The sequence below is a fragment of the Denticeps clupeoides genome, unplaced genomic scaffold (genome assembly GCF_900700375.1).
Source record: "Denticeps clupeoides unplaced genomic scaffold, fDenClu1.1, whole genome shotgun sequence".
In the NCBI taxonomy this organism is placed as follows: Eukaryota; Metazoa; Chordata; class Actinopteri; order Clupeiformes; family Denticipitidae; genus Denticeps; species Denticeps clupeoides.
In genome coordinates, this window is record NW_021629805.1 from 57441 (window position 1) to 78561 (window position 21121).

The 21121-nt window shown below is 43.1% G+C and overlaps 3 protein-coding genes and 2 non-coding genes across 6 annotated transcripts; 3 read left to right on the plus strand and 2 right to left on the minus strand.

Moving 5' to 3' along the window:
* Window positions 1-556: 556 nt before the first annotated feature.
* LOC114774546 (putative monooxygenase p33MONOX) lies at window positions 557-10943 on the plus strand. Of its 2 annotated transcripts, XM_028966330.1 has the most exons (7): window positions 557-685; window positions 2570-2728; window positions 3123-3204; window positions 3681-3757; window positions 4130-4257; window positions 9100-9251; window positions 10265-10943. In XM_028966330.1, exons 1-7 carry the CDS (start codon window positions 626-628, stop codon window positions 10459-10461), a joined length of 855 nt encoding a protein of 284 aa, XP_028822163.1. In that variant the 5' UTR covers window positions 557-625; the 3' UTR covers window positions 10462-10943. The 2 variants fall into 2 exon arrangements, with proteins under 2 accessions (XP_028822163.1, XP_028822164.1); XM_028966331.1 differs by lacking the exons at window positions 557-685; window positions 2570-2728 and adding an exon at window positions 2824-2877.
* A 2229-nt stretch (window positions 10944-13172) lies between these two features.
* Window positions 13173-13258, minus strand: trnay-gua (transfer RNA tyrosine (anticodon GUA)). The gene is given in 2 exon segments: window positions 13173-13208; window positions 13222-13258. It is a non-coding gene; the product is annotated as a tRNA-Tyr (tRNA).
* Window positions 13259-13401: 143 nt separating this feature from the next.
* On the plus strand, window positions 13402-13473 carry trnae-cuc (transfer RNA glutamic acid (anticodon CUC)). Its single transcript has one exon. It is a non-coding gene; the product is annotated as a tRNA-Glu (tRNA).
* A 1645-nt stretch (window positions 13474-15118) lies between these two features.
* LOC114774543 (transcription factor HES-7.1-like) lies at window positions 15119-15983 on the plus strand. Its single transcript, XM_028966326.1, has 3 exons — window positions 15119-15154; window positions 15253-15348; window positions 15429-15983. Exons 1-3 carry the CDS (start codon window positions 15119-15121, stop codon window positions 15759-15761), a joined length of 465 nt encoding a protein of 154 aa, XP_028822159.1. The 3' UTR covers window positions 15762-15983.
* Window positions 15984-17647: 1664 nt separating this feature from the next.
* Window positions 17648-18586, minus strand: LOC114774547 (prefoldin subunit 6-like). The gene is made up of 4 exons (XM_028966333.1): window positions 18415-18586; window positions 18261-18331; window positions 18038-18162; window positions 17648-17956 (listed from the first exon to the last, which is right to left on the minus strand). Exons 1-4 carry the CDS (start codon window positions 18476-18478, stop codon window positions 17836-17838), a joined length of 381 nt encoding a protein of 126 aa, XP_028822166.1. The 5' UTR covers window positions 18479-18586; the 3' UTR covers window positions 17648-17835.
* Between the last annotated feature and the right edge of the window lie 2535 nt (window positions 18587-21121).

Genomic DNA, 21121 nt, shown 5'->3' on the forward strand with positions numbered 1-21121 from the left:
AGCTGCTCATTATTAATGTTGGTGAAATTCCCATTTTCCAGTATTCTGTGGTTGTATAATGTCTGAATGTTCACAGAAACTATTCGAGATATAGATATCCAGCTAAAGCCTAAGTCTCTCATGTGAGTCAGCTGAGCAGAGGATATCCTATACCTTAAAACAGAACACATGACAAAGAACCATGTTAATTCACCTTGTGAGAATAAATGTCCTCTAATAACTGATAATATTGTTGCCATTTTTTACAATGTGTTTATCAATGGCTGAACTATTTCATGGCATTTAGACCATATTGCATATGACAAATACCACATTTAAATAGCACTAAATGTTAGTGTTACTCACCTAGGTGGTCCTCTCTGAGCTGCAGAATGTGTGCCCATACCACATGCTTGTCTATTATCATCTTCCTGAAGTATTTCAGCCAACATTTCTCTAAGAGAATCAAAAATTCCCTCAAGAATTGTTCCCACTAAAATGGCAGCCGTAGGGTACTTGTTGTTTTTTTGTGGGGTTATATTTTAACCTGACTTAGTTGCGCCACATGACTGAGTCGTGTACTTAGAACCACAGGTCAGCTGTGGTCAGAAGCCTCGTGGGCAGTCAAAATCAGATAAACGTGTACATGCAGACATGTGAAGAGACAGGTAGAGGACATAACATACCAGAGAAGTCTCCAAAGCAGGTAAGAGTTTTCCTGTTAATAATCATTCTTTAAAACCAGACTCCAATCAACTTCTGCTGCAACAGACGCCTCCTGAACAAGACTGGGTGACTGCTTTTATTTCAAATATCGCTGCTACTACTTCACTTTATTGACATCATTTCCAATGAACTAAATTCTTTGAAATTGCAGAATAGCACATCTAGAAAGTTTTAGTACCGTTGACCAGTGCTATTGGGGTGGAGCTGTTATTAAAGCTCTACTAAACCCTGATGGCTTGTTTTTAATGTAACAATCTCCATTCAACAATGAATCAAGTATGTTTCATCAGAAGAGCTGCAGGTCACACGCTTCCTGTTATTTAGTTTCTGACGGCCATAATAAGAGAGGAAATGCGGGACAGACTGTGCAGTCTGCAAGTGTGTAAAACGGAACATAGATGCAGGACAACTGAACAGTCATGTGATTCTTACTTAACATTTATTAGTTTAAGCTATTTATCCCTATGAAAATGTAAGTACATAGACACACTAGCTAGTCTTGTGTTAGATGGTCACCACAAGTGACCTTTAGAGTCTGTAAACAGAACCGGCCCTGAGGCCTCCTGCCTTTTTAATGAACCTCATTCTCATCTTTAGTAAAAATCTTGTAGAGATGATGGTCCATCGCACTGCTGCACAAATTCTTCTCCAGCACATCTCAAAGATTCTCACCAGGGTTAATGGCCAGTCTAGGTGTGAAAAGGTCGTCTCTTCCTCCCTGATCCACGCTTGCATTATTTGGGCCTGATGAATCCTGGCGTTGTAGGAACTGGGTGGTTCTCCGCGTCTGGGTGGTTCTGGCTGCATGGCAGGGTCTGGCCCTCCTGGCTCTGTTGGGTCTCTGAAGGCACAATACCACGGTCCCCAGGGGCCGAGCCCCCCCCTCTCAGAGGCTCTCGTCATGTCCTCAGGTTGGCGGGGCTGTGGGTCCCCACATACACTATTAACCACTTACATGGAGATACGGAGAAACCTCGTGGACTCAGATGTGCACATAGGGGTAAAGATTAGGGCTCACACAGACACACCGAACATGTCTTGTACTTATTAGTACTGTGTGCTGTTAAATAACATTTAATATCGATTATTTGCTGTGATTAATACAGACGTTGCTTGTTGCGGTATTTTTTCTGCTGTGTTGGTATAAGCAGGTACAGAAGCAGATTGTCAGTGTTCATTCTCCATCCTCCTCCAAATCCCCCATCCCGTTTTTTCCGTAATTGTAATTGAATAAAAAAGGGTGCCGTGAATGATACACATACACAATTTCATGTGTCAGCTGTGTTAGTGACAGGTCAGGGGGGGAAAATGGAACTGGCCATGATGGCTGCATCACTTCATCCGCCTCTCTCCATAGCCGGATGTACCATCACTCTGAAACAGGAAGTCTGGACTCATCAGACCACATGACCGTCAACATTCAGCTATATCTGTAGCCAATATGGACAGAAAAAAATATAATGACCTACATCCTGCATCCCATTAAACAGGAACATACTGGAAAAAGGGATTCTAATTCTCCTAAGTTTGGAAGAGCCTCCCTGTGGGCTACTGTGCTGATATTCCTTTTTTCACAGCCTTTAAGACAATGGAATCAAATAAGTCTAGAATATCAGCACTTATTTAGTCCATAATCAAGTTCATGTTCAACAGAAGATCCTTATCAGCATCTACTGGTTGCAGGAATATATATATTTGAAAAAGATTAAAAAATATAGTTTTCTCTTCTGCGGGACGTCAGCAGTGGATTTCACTAAAGGACAGGCTGTGTGTGTTTATAATGATTGATATTAGTCCCTTTTGACGTTGGTGAAAGTGTGTATGTGTATGAGTTTGTAAATGTTTGCTGCATTTTTATTTTCAGCTCTGTGGGATGTCATCCCCTGGTGTCATAAGACGCCATTTTTTCAGCTACGATGACGCCTTTGACGTGGCGCCCCACTCTCCACCCAATGACTTCACTGACTGCGTCACGTGGAAAAATCCTGTCATTCCAGAACACACATTCAGACACCTGGAAGAGGTTCAGTTCATTAAATTCCTCATTGGGTTCTTCACTTATCTTGGTACCATTCTACTGGACATTAGTCTGGTCAGGACACCTACAGGCACGTCATGTAGAAAGTAAAGCTGATGCCAGAGAACAGTCTTCAGACCAAAGCTGTGCAGATGGTGAGATGTAAAATCCAAAAGAGGTTTAAACGTTTCATTGCAAAATCATTAAAAATATAAGAAGTTCTATAATCAAGCAAAACTAAAGATTCAGAAAAACTTATTCATATACAAATCTGGTCAAGTCAGTCAGTTTAGCTTTTGTTATTTTACTGTTCACTGTTCAGATAAACTTGTGTGTCTTAAATGGGTTTATTAACTGTGGATGTAAAGAGTGATGCGAGGTTTTCATTTTCTTCCCCCAGAGTCATACGAGTGATGTCATTGTAACAAGGTCACCTGCGGTTAAAACCAAATCTTCTTCAATGATGACCTCGCTCATGATCAGTGAGTCTTACTGATGGGGTTTATGTAGACAGTATTGAAATTGTAATATTTTAAAGCAGCTCTATGTACATTTATTGAGTTATACAAGGAATAAGGTGCGTGTCACATTTTTTGTTAAATAAATAATATGGACTACAATATATCACTATATCATGTACAACCCCAACAACATTATTACTTAATTACTTAACAACACATGTTTTAGGTGAAAATGTAAAATAATTACAAAAAAACTACTGTCCCATTTTATACAGCCTTAAATTGCTTTATTGCTTTATTTCGTGGTATTTAAAGAAATAAAAGGACACAAATAAGGGAAATCGTGGTAAGGTTTCCATTTATATATATATTAATAAGACCACGTTGAATCAGGTAAATCCATAACATAAAACACAACTAAAAAAACTTGTTATTAAATTAAAATGCTGCTAATGTGCTATAATATCTGACCGAACAGCCCTGTTCTTCCTAACCAGAACTCGCCCAGGACAACAGGCAGAGGACGGAGTCCCACCAGGACGGGCCCGGCCGGCGCAGGGGACAGACTGTGGCGGTAAATGAGAAAGAAATTAAAATGAAATAAGAATGAAATGAGAACGAAATAAAAAAATGGTATTTCCGTGACCCGCCTGTCCCTTTAAGAAACACGGGGGGTCGAACCGGAAGTGAAACGTGTTGCCGGAAGTCGGTACTTCGCCGCGTTGCCGCTGCGTCTGTTTTAAAGCCGTTCTTGGTTTTCACATCGAATCTCCGTCATCATGAAAGTGGATAAAGGTGTAAATCCGAAGGGAAAGTACAGTACGAGGCAGCCGTGTAAAAGGTGGCTCTCCGATGCGTTTTACAATATTCGTCACTCTAATACTCTACCTACATATAACATGTATATCTGTGTGTGTTCATAACGCTATTTTTGTTTTTCATGTAGAAGCTGAAGATGCCTAGTGGGGACTTCAAAGGGGACAACGTCTCAACATCAGCACAGTCCACCCCATCCTGCACCCCGAGTGTCACCCCCAACGTCAGCCCCCAGCCGTCCCCAGCAATCTGTCGCAGGTCAGATGTTCAGACCCAGGGTTGTCCAGTCCAGCAGAAGATCTGCTGTGGCTGCTGCTGTTGCTGTGCACGATGTCCCCTGCATGATGTCCCCTGCATCCTGCATCACAACAATGAGTAGCGTTCCGTTCGAATGGGATTCCAGGACTTTCATCTCAGGCTGGATGGAGCACACAAGTTCATGCTCAGCAGGGACACCATCTCTCCTCCCTAAATAACGTATACTGCTGGGTGGGAGAAAACGTTGCAGGTCGTGTAGCTCGATAAGAAGAGCGCGTCGTTCTGGGCCCTTTTACCTTCGCCTACCACTGAACTGTCTCCACTGAAGCTGCAAATGCAAGTTAAACGGTAAACGAGAAGTGACCATTTTTACCATTTAAATCTGTTTCAGCCGCCACGGAACACATCGTTAATCTAAACAGGGGCACAAAAATAACGTTATGAACACACACAGGGGCAGTGGTGGCCTAGCGGTTAAGGAAGCGGCCCCGTAATCAGAAGGTTGCCGGTTCGAATCCCGATCCGCCAAGGGGCCACTGAGGTGTCACTTCACTTTAAAGTACTGTCGGGCGCCGACACTGCTCCTGTCACGGTGCCCACTGCTCACTCAGGGTGATGGGTTAAATGCAGAGGACAAATTTCACTGTGTTCACCATGTGCTGTGCTGACACGTGACAATCACTTTCACCAACCTGACCTTTAACTCCAAACACGTCCTACATACAACAATGGCGGATAACACGTTCCAGATTCCTGTTGGGGACGTGTGGACGAATGTAAATAGTATACATTTATACCTATACATTTACATTTATCAGATAGTCTTTGGAGAGTGAAGATGGTACGTACAGTGTCACCAATTGCAGCAGCATGTCCCTGTCATGGGGTAACCATGGTGACGGGGTCCTACCTCTGCTTAGCTCACCTGCTGTTTGACACTCAGGTTCTTTGACTTGTGTCCACAGAGTGACCAAGGCAATCATGGAAACCCCTCACAGTTTTGTGATAAAACCTCTACTTGATATGTCTTCTATTCCAGGTACATTCCTACATATCATGGACATAAAACTTGTATTTATCAATCTATTTAATAATGTCTCTTAAACACACATTTATAACCAACTATAAGTGAGTCTTCACTTTTGTTCAGTTTCATTTAACTTAAGATGCACAGAACAAATTATTAAGGTCCTGGTGAACCATAGGAACCACTGAACAAAATTCCGACCTCACATGACACTTTCTCATTCATTTAGCACCTTCATCTTCTGCACTTTTCTACTTTCATTATTTCTGTCCTGACATCATCAGCTTGGTGTTTATGGTGTGTATGATACGCCTCAAGATCTGCGATTGAAAACCCTAACCCCACGCCCTAGTCCATCCCTAGTGTGGTGGTCACACGTGTGTTACACCTGTGCAGCGTGTGTGGCTTCCCACCATCATTTGTGGATTGATGTTTCACTGACCTTGGAAGTGCTGAGACAGACACGTTCTCCTCCGGAACCACTTAGGAATTACAGGAACTGTACTAAATTGGTTTACCTCTTATCTTCAAGACAGGTCTTTCAAGGTATTATGGGGAGGTGAGACATCTGTCCTCTCTGGGGTAACCACAGGGGTTCCACAAGGCCCTGTCCTTGGCCCCTTTCTATTCTCAATATACACTTGGTCACATCATCCAATCCCATGGCTTCTCTTATCACTCCTACTCTGACGACACCCAGCTCTGTTTGTCTTTACCACCAGAAGATACCATTATTGCGACAAAAATCTCGGCCTGTCTCTCTTGGCACCTCCAACTCAACCTATCCAAAACCGAGATTCTGATCTTTCCGGGCAACAACTCCCCTCAGCAAAACCTCTCAATTCAAATTGGCTCGATACTGTTAACACCCACGGCATCTGCAAAAAGCCTTGGAGTTTGGATCGATGACAAACTGAGTTTGAACCATCACGTTGCTGCGATCTCCAGATCCTGCAGGTTCACTCTCTACAACATTCGCAAGATTCGGCCTTTTCTCTCGCAACAGGCTACGCAGCTCCTCGTCCAGGCAATGGTCATCTCCAAACTGGACTATTGTAACTCTCTCCTGGCTGGAGCCTCTGTAGTCACCACAAAACCACTCCAGATGATCCAAAATATGGCAGCCCGTCTCATCTTCAACCAGCCAAAGTATACCCATGTCCCGCCTCTTCTCACCTCTCTCCACCGGCTCCCAGGAGCTGTTCGCATTGAGTTCAAATCCTTGATGTTGCCTACAGGGCTGTAAATGGAAGTTCTCCCTCTTACACCAACACACTACTAGCCAGATACACTCTTGCACACCCTCTCAGATCTGCACACGAAACCAGACTGAAAATTCCCTCTTCACGGGGTCTCCGATCCCAATCAACTTGCCCGGCTCCATTCGACTAGCCGAGACCACCACCACCTTTAAGAAGCAGTTGAAAACCCACTTGTTCAAAAAGTAGTTAGACGCGTCTAACACACTCACTCACACTCAATAATTTTTATTTTTTTTAGCACTTAACAATTTCCGAGCATGTTCTTTTTCTGACAAGTTTGGCCTTATCAGGAGTCTTAGTTTTGTAACTCAAAATCTATAGAAACCAAATGAGAATTGCTGGTGTCGTCCTCTTTTAAGTCGCTTTGGATAAAAGCATCTGCCGAGTAAACTTGAAAGCACGTTCTAAGTCGCTCTGGATAAGGCCGTCTGCCAAATGCCGTAAATGTAAGGAACCATGCATACCTACCACTGCCTATACACCCACAAAACCAGCCTTGAACACCACCATACCTCCTACACTCATTACAACATCTAAGTTGCTGTATTTTATACTCAGGTTCCGATTACTTTGTGTTCATGGAAAGAAATGTAAGAAATGTATGTATGTTCCTTTTTGAAATATTACTTAGTTGGAAAAACGGGAATCACCTGAACTATTACTGAAGTAGTGTCACAAAATGTTCCTTTAATAACCTGAAAGCCTCAGCCTTATAGGTTTTTACATTTTACATACAATTTCTGGCCTGAAAAAGCATGAGAAACGGGACGTAACCTTTCCCTGTATGATGTCATAAGGGGAGAAATTCCAGATCCGACCTTCTGAGCTGCCGCTCTCTGGACGGTGAAGCAGAATGACCAAAACACTCTTTACACCGACCGCCATTTCTAGGCACAGCAGGACAGTGGACAGGCTCGGGGAACTCGAAGTAAAATTTTCACGATAGGGGGCCATTTAATGCTCACCACAACAATCAGATGAACTTATCACGAGTTGGATTAAAATGTTTAAAACATTACTGTATTTCCTTTACTTTTCGATGTCCGTCTTCAGTGGATGCAGTTTGGTTTGGGAACTCTGGCTTTTGCGGTTGGAGTTAATAAGTTCTTTATCTGGCTTTAGTATCTTTAGTTAACTACAGGTGTGACTCAGGAAGGCTCAAGGTGCTTCAGCAGATCCTGGAAGCTGTGGGCTGGTGCCTCCATGCATCCCACCGGTACACCTGATTGGAATGTGTTGTTGTGAATGGTCTCTTATCTTTTACCGTTTAACTTCTTCTCACCTTCTGAATTTGAACCATTTGCAGCTTCTGTGTAGACAGTTCAGTGGTAGGCGAAGGTAAAAGGGCCCAGAACGACGTGCTCTTCTTATCGAGCTACACGACCACCCAGCAGTATACGTGTTGAACAGAAGGTGTTTAGAGGAGAGATGGTGTTGGTTGCCTTGTCCGTCGTGCTGTAAAAGGAGCATCTCAGCAGTCTGCCTGCTAAACCTGAACGTGCCTGAAATGAAATATTCCACCATGGACTCCTGGAATTGTCATTTTTTGCAGCCTGATGTGGGGAGACAGGGGTCCTACAGATCCAAAAGAGAAGGAATCCACGTGAAGAAATGAAAATCTGTGGTCAATAGATTTGATTGGAAATTTAATTAAGAATCTCTGACTCAACAATGCGCTGTTAGAGAATAGCAGTGATGATTTGAGATGACAATTCCATGTCCTGGAATTGTGCTGTTGCTAAATATGCAGAATATCTATTAGTATAATTTAGTCATTCTAGATATTACAAAGAGCATATATGAGAAAATGAAGATGGACCAGTAACACTATGTTACTAGTAACATAGTTACAGGGGCAGTGGTGGGCTAGTGGGTAAGGAGGTGGACTCGGTTCAGTTCCACCGAGGTCCCCTTGATCTCGGGACAGCCCCACACACTGCTCATCAAGGCTCATGGTGAGAAGCAGAGGACGCATTTCGCTGTGCTGCATTTATAGTATAATTCTAGCGATTTAATACTAATATGGTGTCGTAGTAGCCTAGTGGGTAACACACTCACCTGTGAACCCGAAGACCCAGGTTTAAACCCCACTTACTACCATCATGTCCCTGAGCAAGACACTTAACCCTGAGTGTCCCCAGGGGGGGACTGTTCCTGTAACTACTGATTGTAAGTCGCTCTGGATAAGGACGTCTGGTAAATGTAAATATAATGACAAAGGTTATCATTTCACTACATAGCAATGTAATTCTTACAATGACATTAACATACTGGAGCAAATTTGCACATAAAATCCCTTATGGATCCATGTAAAGATCAGCCCCAGGACAACGTCCAGGTGCTGTTTGTCAGACATGGACCTGCAGAGTTTTTTCTTTTCTTCTGAATGTGCTTGGCTTTGCAACTATGTTGTTTAAGTAGTTTTTCTTTATTGTAGTTGAGTTATGACGATATGTATAAATTACTGCATGTTCACTGTGTGTTTAAATAGGTATGATCGGTTTAACCTGTCCTACGTACCTCTTTTTATTGCTATTAACTGTGTGTTTGTAGGAGCCAGCTGAGTCCCGTCCCGGTCCAACCCAACAACAGAGAGATGGGCGGTAACGAGGGCGCGGGTGGCGACAGGTGGACTTTCTTCGCCTCGACCCGCTCTGTCGTCCAGAACTCCACAAGTGACCCCGGATCGAAGAGCAGCTCCTCAGGTACTCCAGAACGTACAAGTCCAATATTCCTCCCAGACATTTCTCCAGTTTCCAGACGCGCCCTAACCACATATCACCACTACGCTGCGCCAAAGCGCCATTCTTATGATCACTCTGCTCTCAAAGATTACATTAAAGCAAAAATACGATGGCCGTCGTTTATTATTTCTCTCTCTTTAAACTATTTTTTTAAAGTCTGGCATGTCCCTAACAGGGTTTATCAAATCCCTAACAAAATACTGTATAAAACATGAGAGGTTTTTATCAACGTATGCTTTCTACCTCATCTGATCTCAGCTAATCCTACATACAACAATGGCGGATAACACGTTCTCTCTTTTTCTGTGAAATGGGGACTTTTTAGAAACTAAACTGAAGCAGTTTTCTCCAAGATAAAAACTCCACGAGCTAACGGCGAACTTCCTGAGCGGAGCTGTGACCTCGGCCTTGTGGGAGGGCTTTGGGGACAGAAGCTTCTCTTGTACTCTGTATTGGAGGGGGTTCCGGTGCGCATGCGCCAGTTATATGGTCAAGATTTCTGTACCCCATTTTTAAACTACACTTGAATGCAGATTATTCAGAGTAATCGCAGTCTGTATAATTTGTAGCTAATTTGTTTTAATTTTCATGTTTTCCTACAATTATTTTATATGATTTTTTTTTAAGTGCTGCTACTCTATCCTTGGGGGGGCGGTGGTGGCCTAGCGGTTAAGGAAGCGGCCCCGTAATCAGAAGGTTGCCGGTTCGAATCCCGACCCGCCAAGGTGCCACTGAGTAAAGCACCGTCCCCACACACTGCTCCCCGGGCGCCTGTCATGGTGCCCACTGCTCACTCAGGGTGATGGGTTAAATGTAGAGGACAAATTTCACTGTGTGCACCGTATGCTGTGCTGCTGTGTATCACATGTGACAATCACTTCACTTTCACTTGTTACCATGGAATCAGTTATTGGGGACCAATATGTTTTCACTGGAGGAAAATATCTTGGGTCTGATGAAGATTCTCTCCTCAGGACCTTTCACCCTGCAGTCATACTTCGGGGTGCAGAAGTCGAGTACGTTGGAGGGCATGAAGACACAGGTCAGTCTGACTGTGGAGGACCCAATTAACCAGGCACACATCACAGATGCCGGGGACGGGAAGGTGGTCCAACGACCACACAAGCTGAAACCTCGAGACATGAACATTCTGACTCCTTCTGGCTTCTGACACCCGCACTACTACACGCTCATCTTCTGTCTTACGTCGCGGTCAGGTCTGATTTATCTCTCTGGGTCTTCACACACGGCTCTCCTGCCAAAATTTGCCAGCAGCTTGTTTTAACAGTGGCTCCATGTATGTGGTCTGCTCTCATGCTGAAAATATTACTCTTTACTTGTGGACCAGGTCTTTTATTCCATAAATAATTTCATTCCTAACCACGTGTTGCTTAACCTTGATTAGGATTTTTAAAAAACTTGTACTTTCTGCACAAGTGATTACATACTACGTCTACCCATTTCCTAAAATAAAGTGAAATGTAATTGTAATGCAATATTTTCTTTTTTTAGAACTTTGCTGTTATAAATGCATCTCTGTTGTAGTGTTTATAAAAATGCATAAGCTTCTGAATCTCCTGTAACTACAACTTTCAGTGTGATGCGTCTTGTGTTTAACTATGGAAGACACCAATAAAACCATCAATACCATTAGTTCAAAGCACCACTGCATTTATCTTATAACAATATTTCATTTGTGCAACAGTAAATCATATCCACACATATTAAACAGCACTTTTGGTTACATTTGTGGATTTGTTTTAAAAAAGTGAATAAACACGTGGATATGAAGGCAGAATAATTCTACCAGGTCGCTCTCCACAGCACCAGTGTAGAACGTCCTACTGAGAAACTTGATGGTGGCTGGATGTACGGTGGGGGGAGGGGGAGGAGCTTAAAACTGCTCACCCTCTCCACTGGAGTGCTGCCGAAGTCCACCACCAGCTTCAAGGCCTTGAAGGAGGTTTTCCTGACACCATGAGGCCAGGTTCTCTACCTCTTCAGTGCTGATCAGTCCAAGGCCCTTTAGCTTGGTGGAGGGTGGAGTGCAGGAGATGGGAGATGTGGTGTCATTAAAGGGCAAACTCGCGAAACATCGGTGAACCTTCCCGGGAACGGCCGGCGACCAAAAGCGCAACAGGTCACAAAAGACCCCACATCAAGTGTTCATGACTCCACCATAAGAACATTATGTCTTGTCTCACTTTTCCCCCAAGACTCCTGGAAAAATGACGAGATAAAAGTTGAACTTTTCGGAAAGAGTGTGTCCCATTACATCAAAAAGTGGTAGGAACGTCCAAAGCGCAGTGTGGAGCATCTGCCCATGTTTGGAGGTACTGGACAGTGCAGAGTAGGTTTCCAGTGTCATGGTCTACACTGCATGTCCATTAAATGGTCCATTTGAAGATCCATAAAGCTTTAGTCGTAATGGTAGTTGTGGCTGTGGTCACTGTTGTGGAACATTAAGGTTCCAATAACCCATCTCGGGGGGAGAAGAACATTTATTGAGAGCATGTTTTTCTATCCTGTGGTTTTTTACCGAAGCAGAAGATCAAGCTGTAATTACCAGCGTCCTGCAACGCGAACACAGAGGACAAACACCAGGACATAACCAGGACAAAAGGTTCAACATTCAAGATCGGTTTATTGTCAGTACGTCAGTATACAACGTATACCGTGTACTGAAATAATGTTTCACACAGACCCCACATAATAGAATCATAAAAGAAAAATATATATGTATATACACACTAAACTAACCTATACTAACTAAAACTAGAACTGAAATACTGTACAGACTAGACTATAAACAGTGAACTGGGACAAACAGGACGCTTGGAAGTGGATATGTTGGATACTTCAAACGGGACACACAAGACAAGACAAACGTGCAAAATGTGCGGGAATGTGCAAAAAGAGCAGAGACGAACAGGATGTTAGGAGGTTCTTATGGCTGGAGGTTAATTATGTTCTGGTGATGTTGGTGCATTGAGAGCTCGGACTGCTCATGGGAAGAAGCTCTTGCCGAGTCTGGCAGTTACAGTTCTGATGCTGCGGAACCTCCTGCCAGACGGTAGGAGGGAGAACTGAGCATGTGAGGGGTGGTGAGAGTCCTTCACAATGTTGTAAACCTGACAGATGAGCTGAGAGACGTGTGGAAGTAGAACCCCAATGATGCACTCGAATATGTTCTCCAAGTATTTTATCCCTTTACAGCTCCAATTTGAGAAGTTTAGTATTGTTCTGTACTGTCTGGGTTGTTCCACAAGTCTGTACATTTTTAGAAACTCCCACCATGCTGTCAGAGATGAAGTGACACTGATGCGTTTAAAGCATAGGTGTCATTTGATAATTGAGTAAATGAGCCTTAGGTCTGAAATGTTATATTTAATATGAATATTTTATATTTCTAGATTGTAGTGGGATGGACGGAGCAATTAACCAGAAGGACTGTAGATTTTAGTTGATCGAATACTCTGATATTCTTGAGAAAGAGTTTATTATGCCTTTAGTTGCTGTAGCCTGCCTTAATTGCTGCTGTTAGTGGTTCAATAAAACTGTTAAAAGTAAGGAGGAGAGTAGTCAAGGAAGGGGGGTCAAATTTTGCCAATTAGAGGTTAGGACTCGGCGCTTTCACCGCCGCGGCCCGGGTTCTCTTCCCGGTCAAGGAAGGGTTGTAAAAACTTGCCATTATGCCAGGTCTGGGCTGTCCAACTAAATCTTTTCTAGTAAGCAAAATGCTTTTAAATCAAGAATATATTAAAGGTATCGGGTGATCTAGTTGATAGTTTTTAGAACTCACACCCCACTGCCCGTGTTCGCATCCAGGACAAGGAAGGATTAAAAAAATTATATTTTTCAGACATTTATAAAAAAAACCATTCCTTCGAGCCGGAATTGAACCAGCGACCTAAGGATTACAGGCAGTAAACTACAGTCCTCCGCTCTACCAGCTGAGCTATCGAAGGAACAAACGCCACACAACCTGACAATAAATATGAACGTGTGTCATAAAGAAGAACTGAATACCAGAACTTGGCTGTACAAGAATACTTACAACAAAACAACTAAAATAGTGACAGATCTTTTTTAATCAGTCAAAATCAGAAGGTCCCTGGTGGTCTAGTGGTTAGGATTTGGCGCTCTCACCGCCGCGGCCCGGGTTCGATTCCCGGTCAGGGAAAGTTTTGTGAGGTTTTATTTCTTTATTCTGTTCAGGATTTTTTCTTAGAAAAAAAACACCTTCAAGACGGAATTGATCTAGCGATCTAAGCTTTAAAACCAGGAATGTGTTGAATGTGCCTGGTGGTCTAGTGGTGAGGATTCAGGTCTCTCACTTCAAAGCACATGTTCGCTGTCCGGTCAAGGAAAAGTTGTAAAATTTATCCAGGCCTCGGCTGCACAACAAAATCAGCAAGATGCTTTTAAATCAAGAATACATTGAAGGTCCCTCGTTGTGATCCCAGGGCTCAATATTTCCAATGAAAGGATGAAACGCTGATCTTGTCTTCCCAGTGACAGACGACACACGTTGACAGCAGAGAGAGAGAGACAAGCTACCATGGTCCAAATGTATATGCAAGGTCCCATGTCAATGACATAAATTCAACATTTGACCTTTTTTCTGCCCACGCCTGGGTGCTGAAAAGGAGGGGCAACATGTGCATGGCGTGCGTGGAGAAAGTTGGATTAAATACATATTGGGAGAACGGGAGAAGATTCCTCCTGAATCCACAGATACGGGAAGCGCCTGCTTCAGGTTTGACTTGACTTAGATGAAGATCAGTCCACTGTACAGCTGATGCTTGAGAGGCTTTGCATTCATATACTGAAACTATGTATTAGTGCAATTGATGTAAATTTCATTTTGTATAAAAACCACTCAATCACAACCTACAACAGGGAGGAGCGACTTACAGTCAGTAGTTACAGGGACAGTCCCCCCCTGGAGACACTCAGGGTTAAGTGTCTTGCTCCGGGACACAATGGTAGTAAGTGGGATTCGAACCTGGATCCCCTGGTTCATAGGCGAGTGTGTAACCCACTAGGTTACTAGCACCTGTAGTGGGACAGGGTGGGGACTCAAGTCTTCTAAACTAGCATGCAACGCATGATTGCATCGCACTCCCTAATTCATGTCTAATTAAGTTATGTTTAGATGAGTTTTTATTCGATTTCACATCTTAGCATAGCATGAATCTCTTAGTGAAATCATCTACTAAACGGATATTTCAGGCAAAAACCATGATTTCGATCTTAATGTGTAAATAGAATAATTCCAAAGTTGATCCAGAATCAGGTGAGTTCTTCAGACTTTATAATGTGTCGGGCAGGTCCTTCAGGGGCTTTCATCTCAGACTTCTGACCTCTGATGTCACACAAGCATTTGCTGATGTCCCTACCGTGACCACCTCGGGACAAGCGCTTCCTGTCCTGTCCAGTCTGGGGACACCTTCCTGTCACCCTAATCATCTGATCATGCTGGTATTAGTCTTTTCTTCCGGGCTTTCCCTTCAGTAGACCACATGTACAGATCAATACATTTTAATCAAATACAGAGGTGCCACCAGTCCGGATATGTAACCATGGTAACAATGTCATTTAATGTCTTCACACTTTGCTGATGAGGCTTTTTTATCAGCAGCTCGGTTTTAACAGCTACAGTTAGCAGCCTGTCTGGTGTCTCAATGTGAGCCCATTACAGGAAGAATCTGATGCAAGGACGTCTGTCCTGTACTTATGCAAATGAGGAGGAGGGACCCGGACGCGGCTTTATAACAGTTCCGTTGAAATGTCAGGAGTACAGAAAGCTCTCCTGCAGAGGCGTTATGCATGAACTCCCAAAAGTGAAGACCTCCAGGGGGGTAAGACTGACTGTACTGTGTCTGTACATTCACTGAAAGTCCATTATTAATCTAATCTGATTGACAATTTTTAATAAAACTGTGTTGTTTCTTTTAAGGTCTCCAAACCTGCGATGGAGAAGCGCAGGCGGGATCGTATAAATCACAGTCTGGAGGCGCTGCGGATCCTGCTGCTCCACAACACAGATAATCAGGTTGGTCTTGTTCCATCTTGAAAGATCTGCAGCTGTGGTCAACATTACCTTCCACTGATGGGACAAAACTCCGTTCACAGAAGCTCAGAAGCCCCAAAGTGGAGAAGGCTGAAATCTTAGAGAGTGTGGTGCGTTTTCTGAAGGCTGAGCGAGGAGTTGGAGAGTCGGAGATGAAGCTGGGTGGAAAGGGAGCCTGTTCATCCGAGGAGGAGTTCATGCAGCCATATCAACGCAGCCACCAGGACACCATGAGGAACTGTCTGCTGAGAATCCGACATTTTGCCAACACCAAAAGCCAGAAGCAGATCCAGTCCATGGAAAGTCGGAGTCATCCCATCACGAGCAGCATGTCTGTCGCCCCCGACCCCTGGCAGAAGTCCCCAGGCCGGGTGTGGCGGCCGTGGCCCCAGTAGAGCTCAGAATGTTTCATTGGTTGATGATGGCGAGAAGGTGATGAAGATGCCGCCCCCGTAATCACATGATTTCTTCTTCAGCACACAGGTCCACCTTCTTTCTGTATATATGTGTTTTTGTACAGTGTAGATCTTTATTTTTTCAGTTATGGTGGCTTTGACCTGTAACAACGTTCTTCTGACAAATTCTTATATTTTTCCATTTTTTATGAAAATAATTTCCCATCCATCACTCCACTACTCTGTGTTTATATTAAACATGGACGTTGGAGATGAGCTGGAATGTTTATTCAGTGTGTGAACCTGCGACATTTACATTCTGCCGCACGTCTTGCTGGTCGCGGCTGCATTGACATGCAGATCTCAACTCGAGCACAGACCTTAACAGCCACTTATTCTAACCATTCAGCTGAAAAGGCTCTCAGCCACACATATCTTCATATCTCAGCCAAAAAAAATACTATAGAAGATCAATTCAAATACACATCCATCCACCTAGAAGAAACAGAGGGGAATAATGAAGGTGAGACTATTTGATCGGGAGACTGATTGACAGATTGATTCGATTGAGATCACAATCCTTTTCAGTTGCAGGACTAATTTAAAACCTTTATCAGACGGTCCATTCAGAGCTGTAGGCATAATAAACACACAAGGTGGAGACCTTGTCCACTGGAGACGTCCAGGACGCTCTGACACTGTTCACTTATGTGAGGTAGGTGGCCGACGTGATTGTCACCCAAGAACAGGACGATTGTCACCTCCTCACCTGAATAAAGTACGGCTGGGAGACAGAAATCTTGCTGATTGATCAAATACTTATTTCATTCAGAAAAATGCATATTAATTTATAACTATTTTGAAATGCATCAATGCTGGAATTTTTTTCCTCGGCCCTATTGAAAATGTGCAGATCTGTGCCAGGAAACCAACTCATTTAAATGCTGGTCAAATATCCATGCAAAGTTACGCCCGACACTGGATGACTGCAGCCTGCAGCGTTTTCTGGATCTATTCAAGCCTGGATCAAGCCTGAACAGTGTATGCTGCTGTTCATTATTTACAGTAAACCACTCACCGAAGCCTTGGCAGTACCAGCCACAATAATAAAACTATTCATAAATAGGCCTACGCTCCTACATCTGAAGGTGGTGCTCATCGCGGGACCTTTTAAAAGCAGAGGCCTAAATCCTCCCAGGCTGTTCACACTTCACTCCCCAGACACACTGGTGGACTACATTAGTTTACAAAAATATGTAATATCAGCAAGTAAAATATCACAAAATATTGTTTTAGCAACATTTTCTACCCCTTTATATATACAGTACAGGCCAAAAGTTTGAACACACCTTCTCATTCAACGCGTTTTCTTTATTTTCATGACCATTTACGTTGGTAGATTCTCACTGAAGGCATCAAAACTATGAATGAACACATGTGGAGTTCTGGACTTAACAAAAAAAGGTGAAATAAATGAAAACATGTTTTATATTCTAGTTTCTTTGCTCTGATTACTGCTTTGCACACTCTTGGCATTCTCTCGATGAGCTTCAAGAGGTCGTCGCCTGAAATGCTTCTCCCAACAGTCTTGAAGGAGTTCCCAGAGGTGTTTAGCACTTGTTGGTCCAGCTCACCCCAAACCATCTGGATCGGGTTCAGGTGACTGTGGAGGTCAGGTCTCCACTTTTTGTTAAGTACAGAACTCCACATGTGTTCATTCATAGTTCTGATGCCTTCAGTGAGAATCTACCAACATAAATGGTCAAGAAAATAAAGAAAACATGTTGAATGAGAAGGTGTCCAGACTTTTGGTCCGTACATACACACACACACACATTCATTCATTAAGACGACATTTCAGACAAAGAACCCCCTGACAAAGAGAATCGCCGCCGCCACGTTACAATTTATTTATTCATTTGAATTTGAATAGAATAAACAACTCATGTAAAACGGACAACACGTGCATACACACACACACACACACACACACACACACAGAAAAAGCGTCATGTCCATGTTCTGCAGCGAGCGCAGCAACCCCATGCAGTCTGAGAGGCTGTATGCACGGTCATCAGGCTTTTCCTCCAGCGCGGCCCTGTGCTCGCTGGTACTCCTGCTGCAGGCTGGAGATGACCTCGCGGTGCTGCTCCGATTTCCGCTCCAGCTCGCTCATCACCGTGCCATGCCGCTGGCTGGATCAAATGCATGGGAACTGGGTGTTGCACGGAAAAGCGAGATCATGTGAAGGATGAATTATGGGTGAACGGACTCACATCTCGCCATTGATGTACTCTAATCTCTTCGCCACGGTCGCTTTGGCCTCATCCAGGTCCTGCTTCACCAGCACGGGTCCGATGAGCTTGTACACCGCGTTCTGCGCAGCCAACAGCTCCAGTTCCTGCACCATGAAGATCACACACAGCTCAACATGCAACAAGCATGACCAACACATATTGTAATAATGCATTTTAAAGGGGAACTCGGTTCAGGTTGAACCTCTTTGACGATGCTGTTCTCCGTCAGCTGCACCTCCAGCTTCTGCCTCGCTGAAGCGCTCTTGCTGACGTCTGGAAAGAAGAGGAAGAGGAGGAATAGGAGGAAGAAGAGGAAAAGGTGCGTTTGCGAGCCGCGCTGCGTTAAAGACGCGCACCTTTCTGCAGCAGCTGGTACTTCTCCACCTCCGACTGCAGCTTCTTCTGGATCGCCTCGGCCATGTCTGACCACACTTTTATAATATGATCTGTGTGTAAAAACCCTGCGCTGACAGAAATGTGCGCTCCCGTCCTCCTCGTCGCAGTTTCGTCGCACAGGAAGTGACGCGTTTACTCGGTGGGGGCGGAGCATTTACTGATATCACAATTATTAGCCACGTTCTTATCAAATTATCTCGTAGAGAATCAAATAATGAACTAACGGCGTGCTTAACGTGTGGGTGCAGTTGACTTGCATGACACAACTGTACACGCAATATAGGTTAATTTGGCAATGTATGGTTCATGAATGTACATCATAATTTATATTCTCAATAAAATCGAATTTATATTTATATTTAAATTGGTTTGTGTCGGGCGCGGGACGTATTCCTCCCATCCGATAAGTGTCGTTGTTCGTCACCCTTCCACAAGAGAAGAAGCTGCGCATGCGCAGTAGAAGGCAACATGGCTGCGCACATGCAGGTTTAATGCTGTGGAAGGTCCCTTCACGTACGTTATCATTTAAAAGCAGATTCCTCGCAGGTAATGAATGTTTATTGTACAAACCTACCTTTAATGTCGTCCTTCGTCTCGACATTGAATTTTTATTTGTCATTTGTCTTTTTTTATGACGTGTTCTGTTCATTAAAATTTATTCAGAGCTAATTACAAGGTGTTTTCTGGTCACCATCAGTAAAGTGATCAGTTTATTCACTCGGTTGAAGTTTTTCTTACAGAAATCAGACTATAAGAAAGTTACAAGTAAGTCTCTAAAGAGGAACATTATCGTACACAAACAATTCTGCTTAATGTAGAAAAGAACACAAGATGTGTATAACAAGGCACAATGGAATAAAACTGGACACATGCTAAATAAATTCAGGTGGGCCGCATGTTTTCACCTGTTTTTATTCAGCAACATTTGACTTACATGTGATTTGATCCTTACAATTGTTCACACTGTAAAGGAGGTGATTACATCTTACATCTCCAGCCAACATTTACAACAGTTCCGATTGGGATCTTGGTGCAGAGCAACATTCAGAAGATGCCCACCTCTCTCAGAATAGATTCGGAATGAAGTGTAGAGTAGGCCAAGGTGGTTCTAGTCATGTTATTATTACAAAATCATGATGAGATTTACATTGTTAATGTCTGTTTTTGTCATGTGAACCTGACAAATGAACTTTGTGACTGTGCTGTTGATGAATAAGATGATGAGGGTCTGCCATCTCTTACCTTCATTCAGGCTTATGTTATGTCAAATGCTGCATGCAAGTGGACGTGTGTGAGCAGCAATCCTGCATATTTCATGTATTTTATTTTTCTAATGTCAGCTTCACCAGATATGGTAAAGGGCATAGCTAAAGAAAGCTCTTCATACAATATCATCATGGCATTTAGGTTCATGAAACTGAATGAAATATAACTTGTCTTTGTCTAACTTTACTATCAGTGGGCTGGAGACAATGCTAGCTGATGAGAGTGGGAATAACTTTATTTATATTCAGCAGAAACATCAGTGTTTGTACCAAATGTTCATTTTCTGAAACTGTATCAGAATTATACCTCATTATGTCTCATTCATTTAGGATTGCTGTAAATTAATATGATTTAAGATTGATTTAGCCATATTATTAGTTAGGTTTTGTTGGATAAGATTAAATAAATAATTTTGCATCCATCAGCTGGATTCAACCAACCTGTTTTTAAAAAGTAGCAGCACCTTATGCTACTGTGCCACCAACTGGCTAAAGAGGATAAAGTATTCAAATATCATTTTATCAATTTCATCATTAACCTTAATAAACATTTTGGTTTGATTTGATGGTTATCCAGCGCTTTGTGTCACACATGCACTCACGTGTCTCATGGATTTCTGAACCTGAATGTCTTGAACAATATTATTACATTTTTTTTTTTTACCTTGAATTGGCTTTTGAAAAATATACACTGAAAATATAGAGCAGAATTGCAATTGCATCTCTCCAAAATATATACACAAATCTTTTAGATTTATGCTTTCTCCCTACCTTTTGGATTGTGATGATATCTATTGGCTTTAGTACCATAGAATATTAAATGTTGTTGGACCTCCTCTAGTGACAATAAAATGAATGTGTGTTTGTAGTAGTTTGGTGTGATGTGCTGCAGGTGGGCTGGGGTAATAACAGATTCAGCAGATCATCCTCTCCTTCACCCCAGACAGATTACGGGCTGTCCTTTTTCCTTCCTTCTGTGCCACGGCGGGTCAGCCAGGGCTGTGCTGCATCTCTGTTTGATTCCTGTAAAAAAAACTGGTATTGCCTTTGTTTACAGGGAACAGCGGAATTGGACTTCTAGGGACACAGGCACAATGTCCAAGATTTCCAAAGCTGCTAAAGCAGTGAAGAAGGTGGATGCTGGGAATGTGATTCGTGCCATCGTTCGATCAGGACAGGCTGCCCCAGGTCCCCCGCTTGGCCCCGTCCTCGGTCAGGTACGGCCTCATTGCTGGTTTTGCCTTCTAATTCGTCTCCTGCCAGCCGTAACGATGATAAATAATCATGATATAGCTAGAGCATAAGAGAGTGTGTGCGTGTGTAACGCTGCTGTAGGTGAACATGGAGCGTACTGTAAACTAAAATAAACTCCGCATCTGTGTTTTAGACACAGGACTCTGTT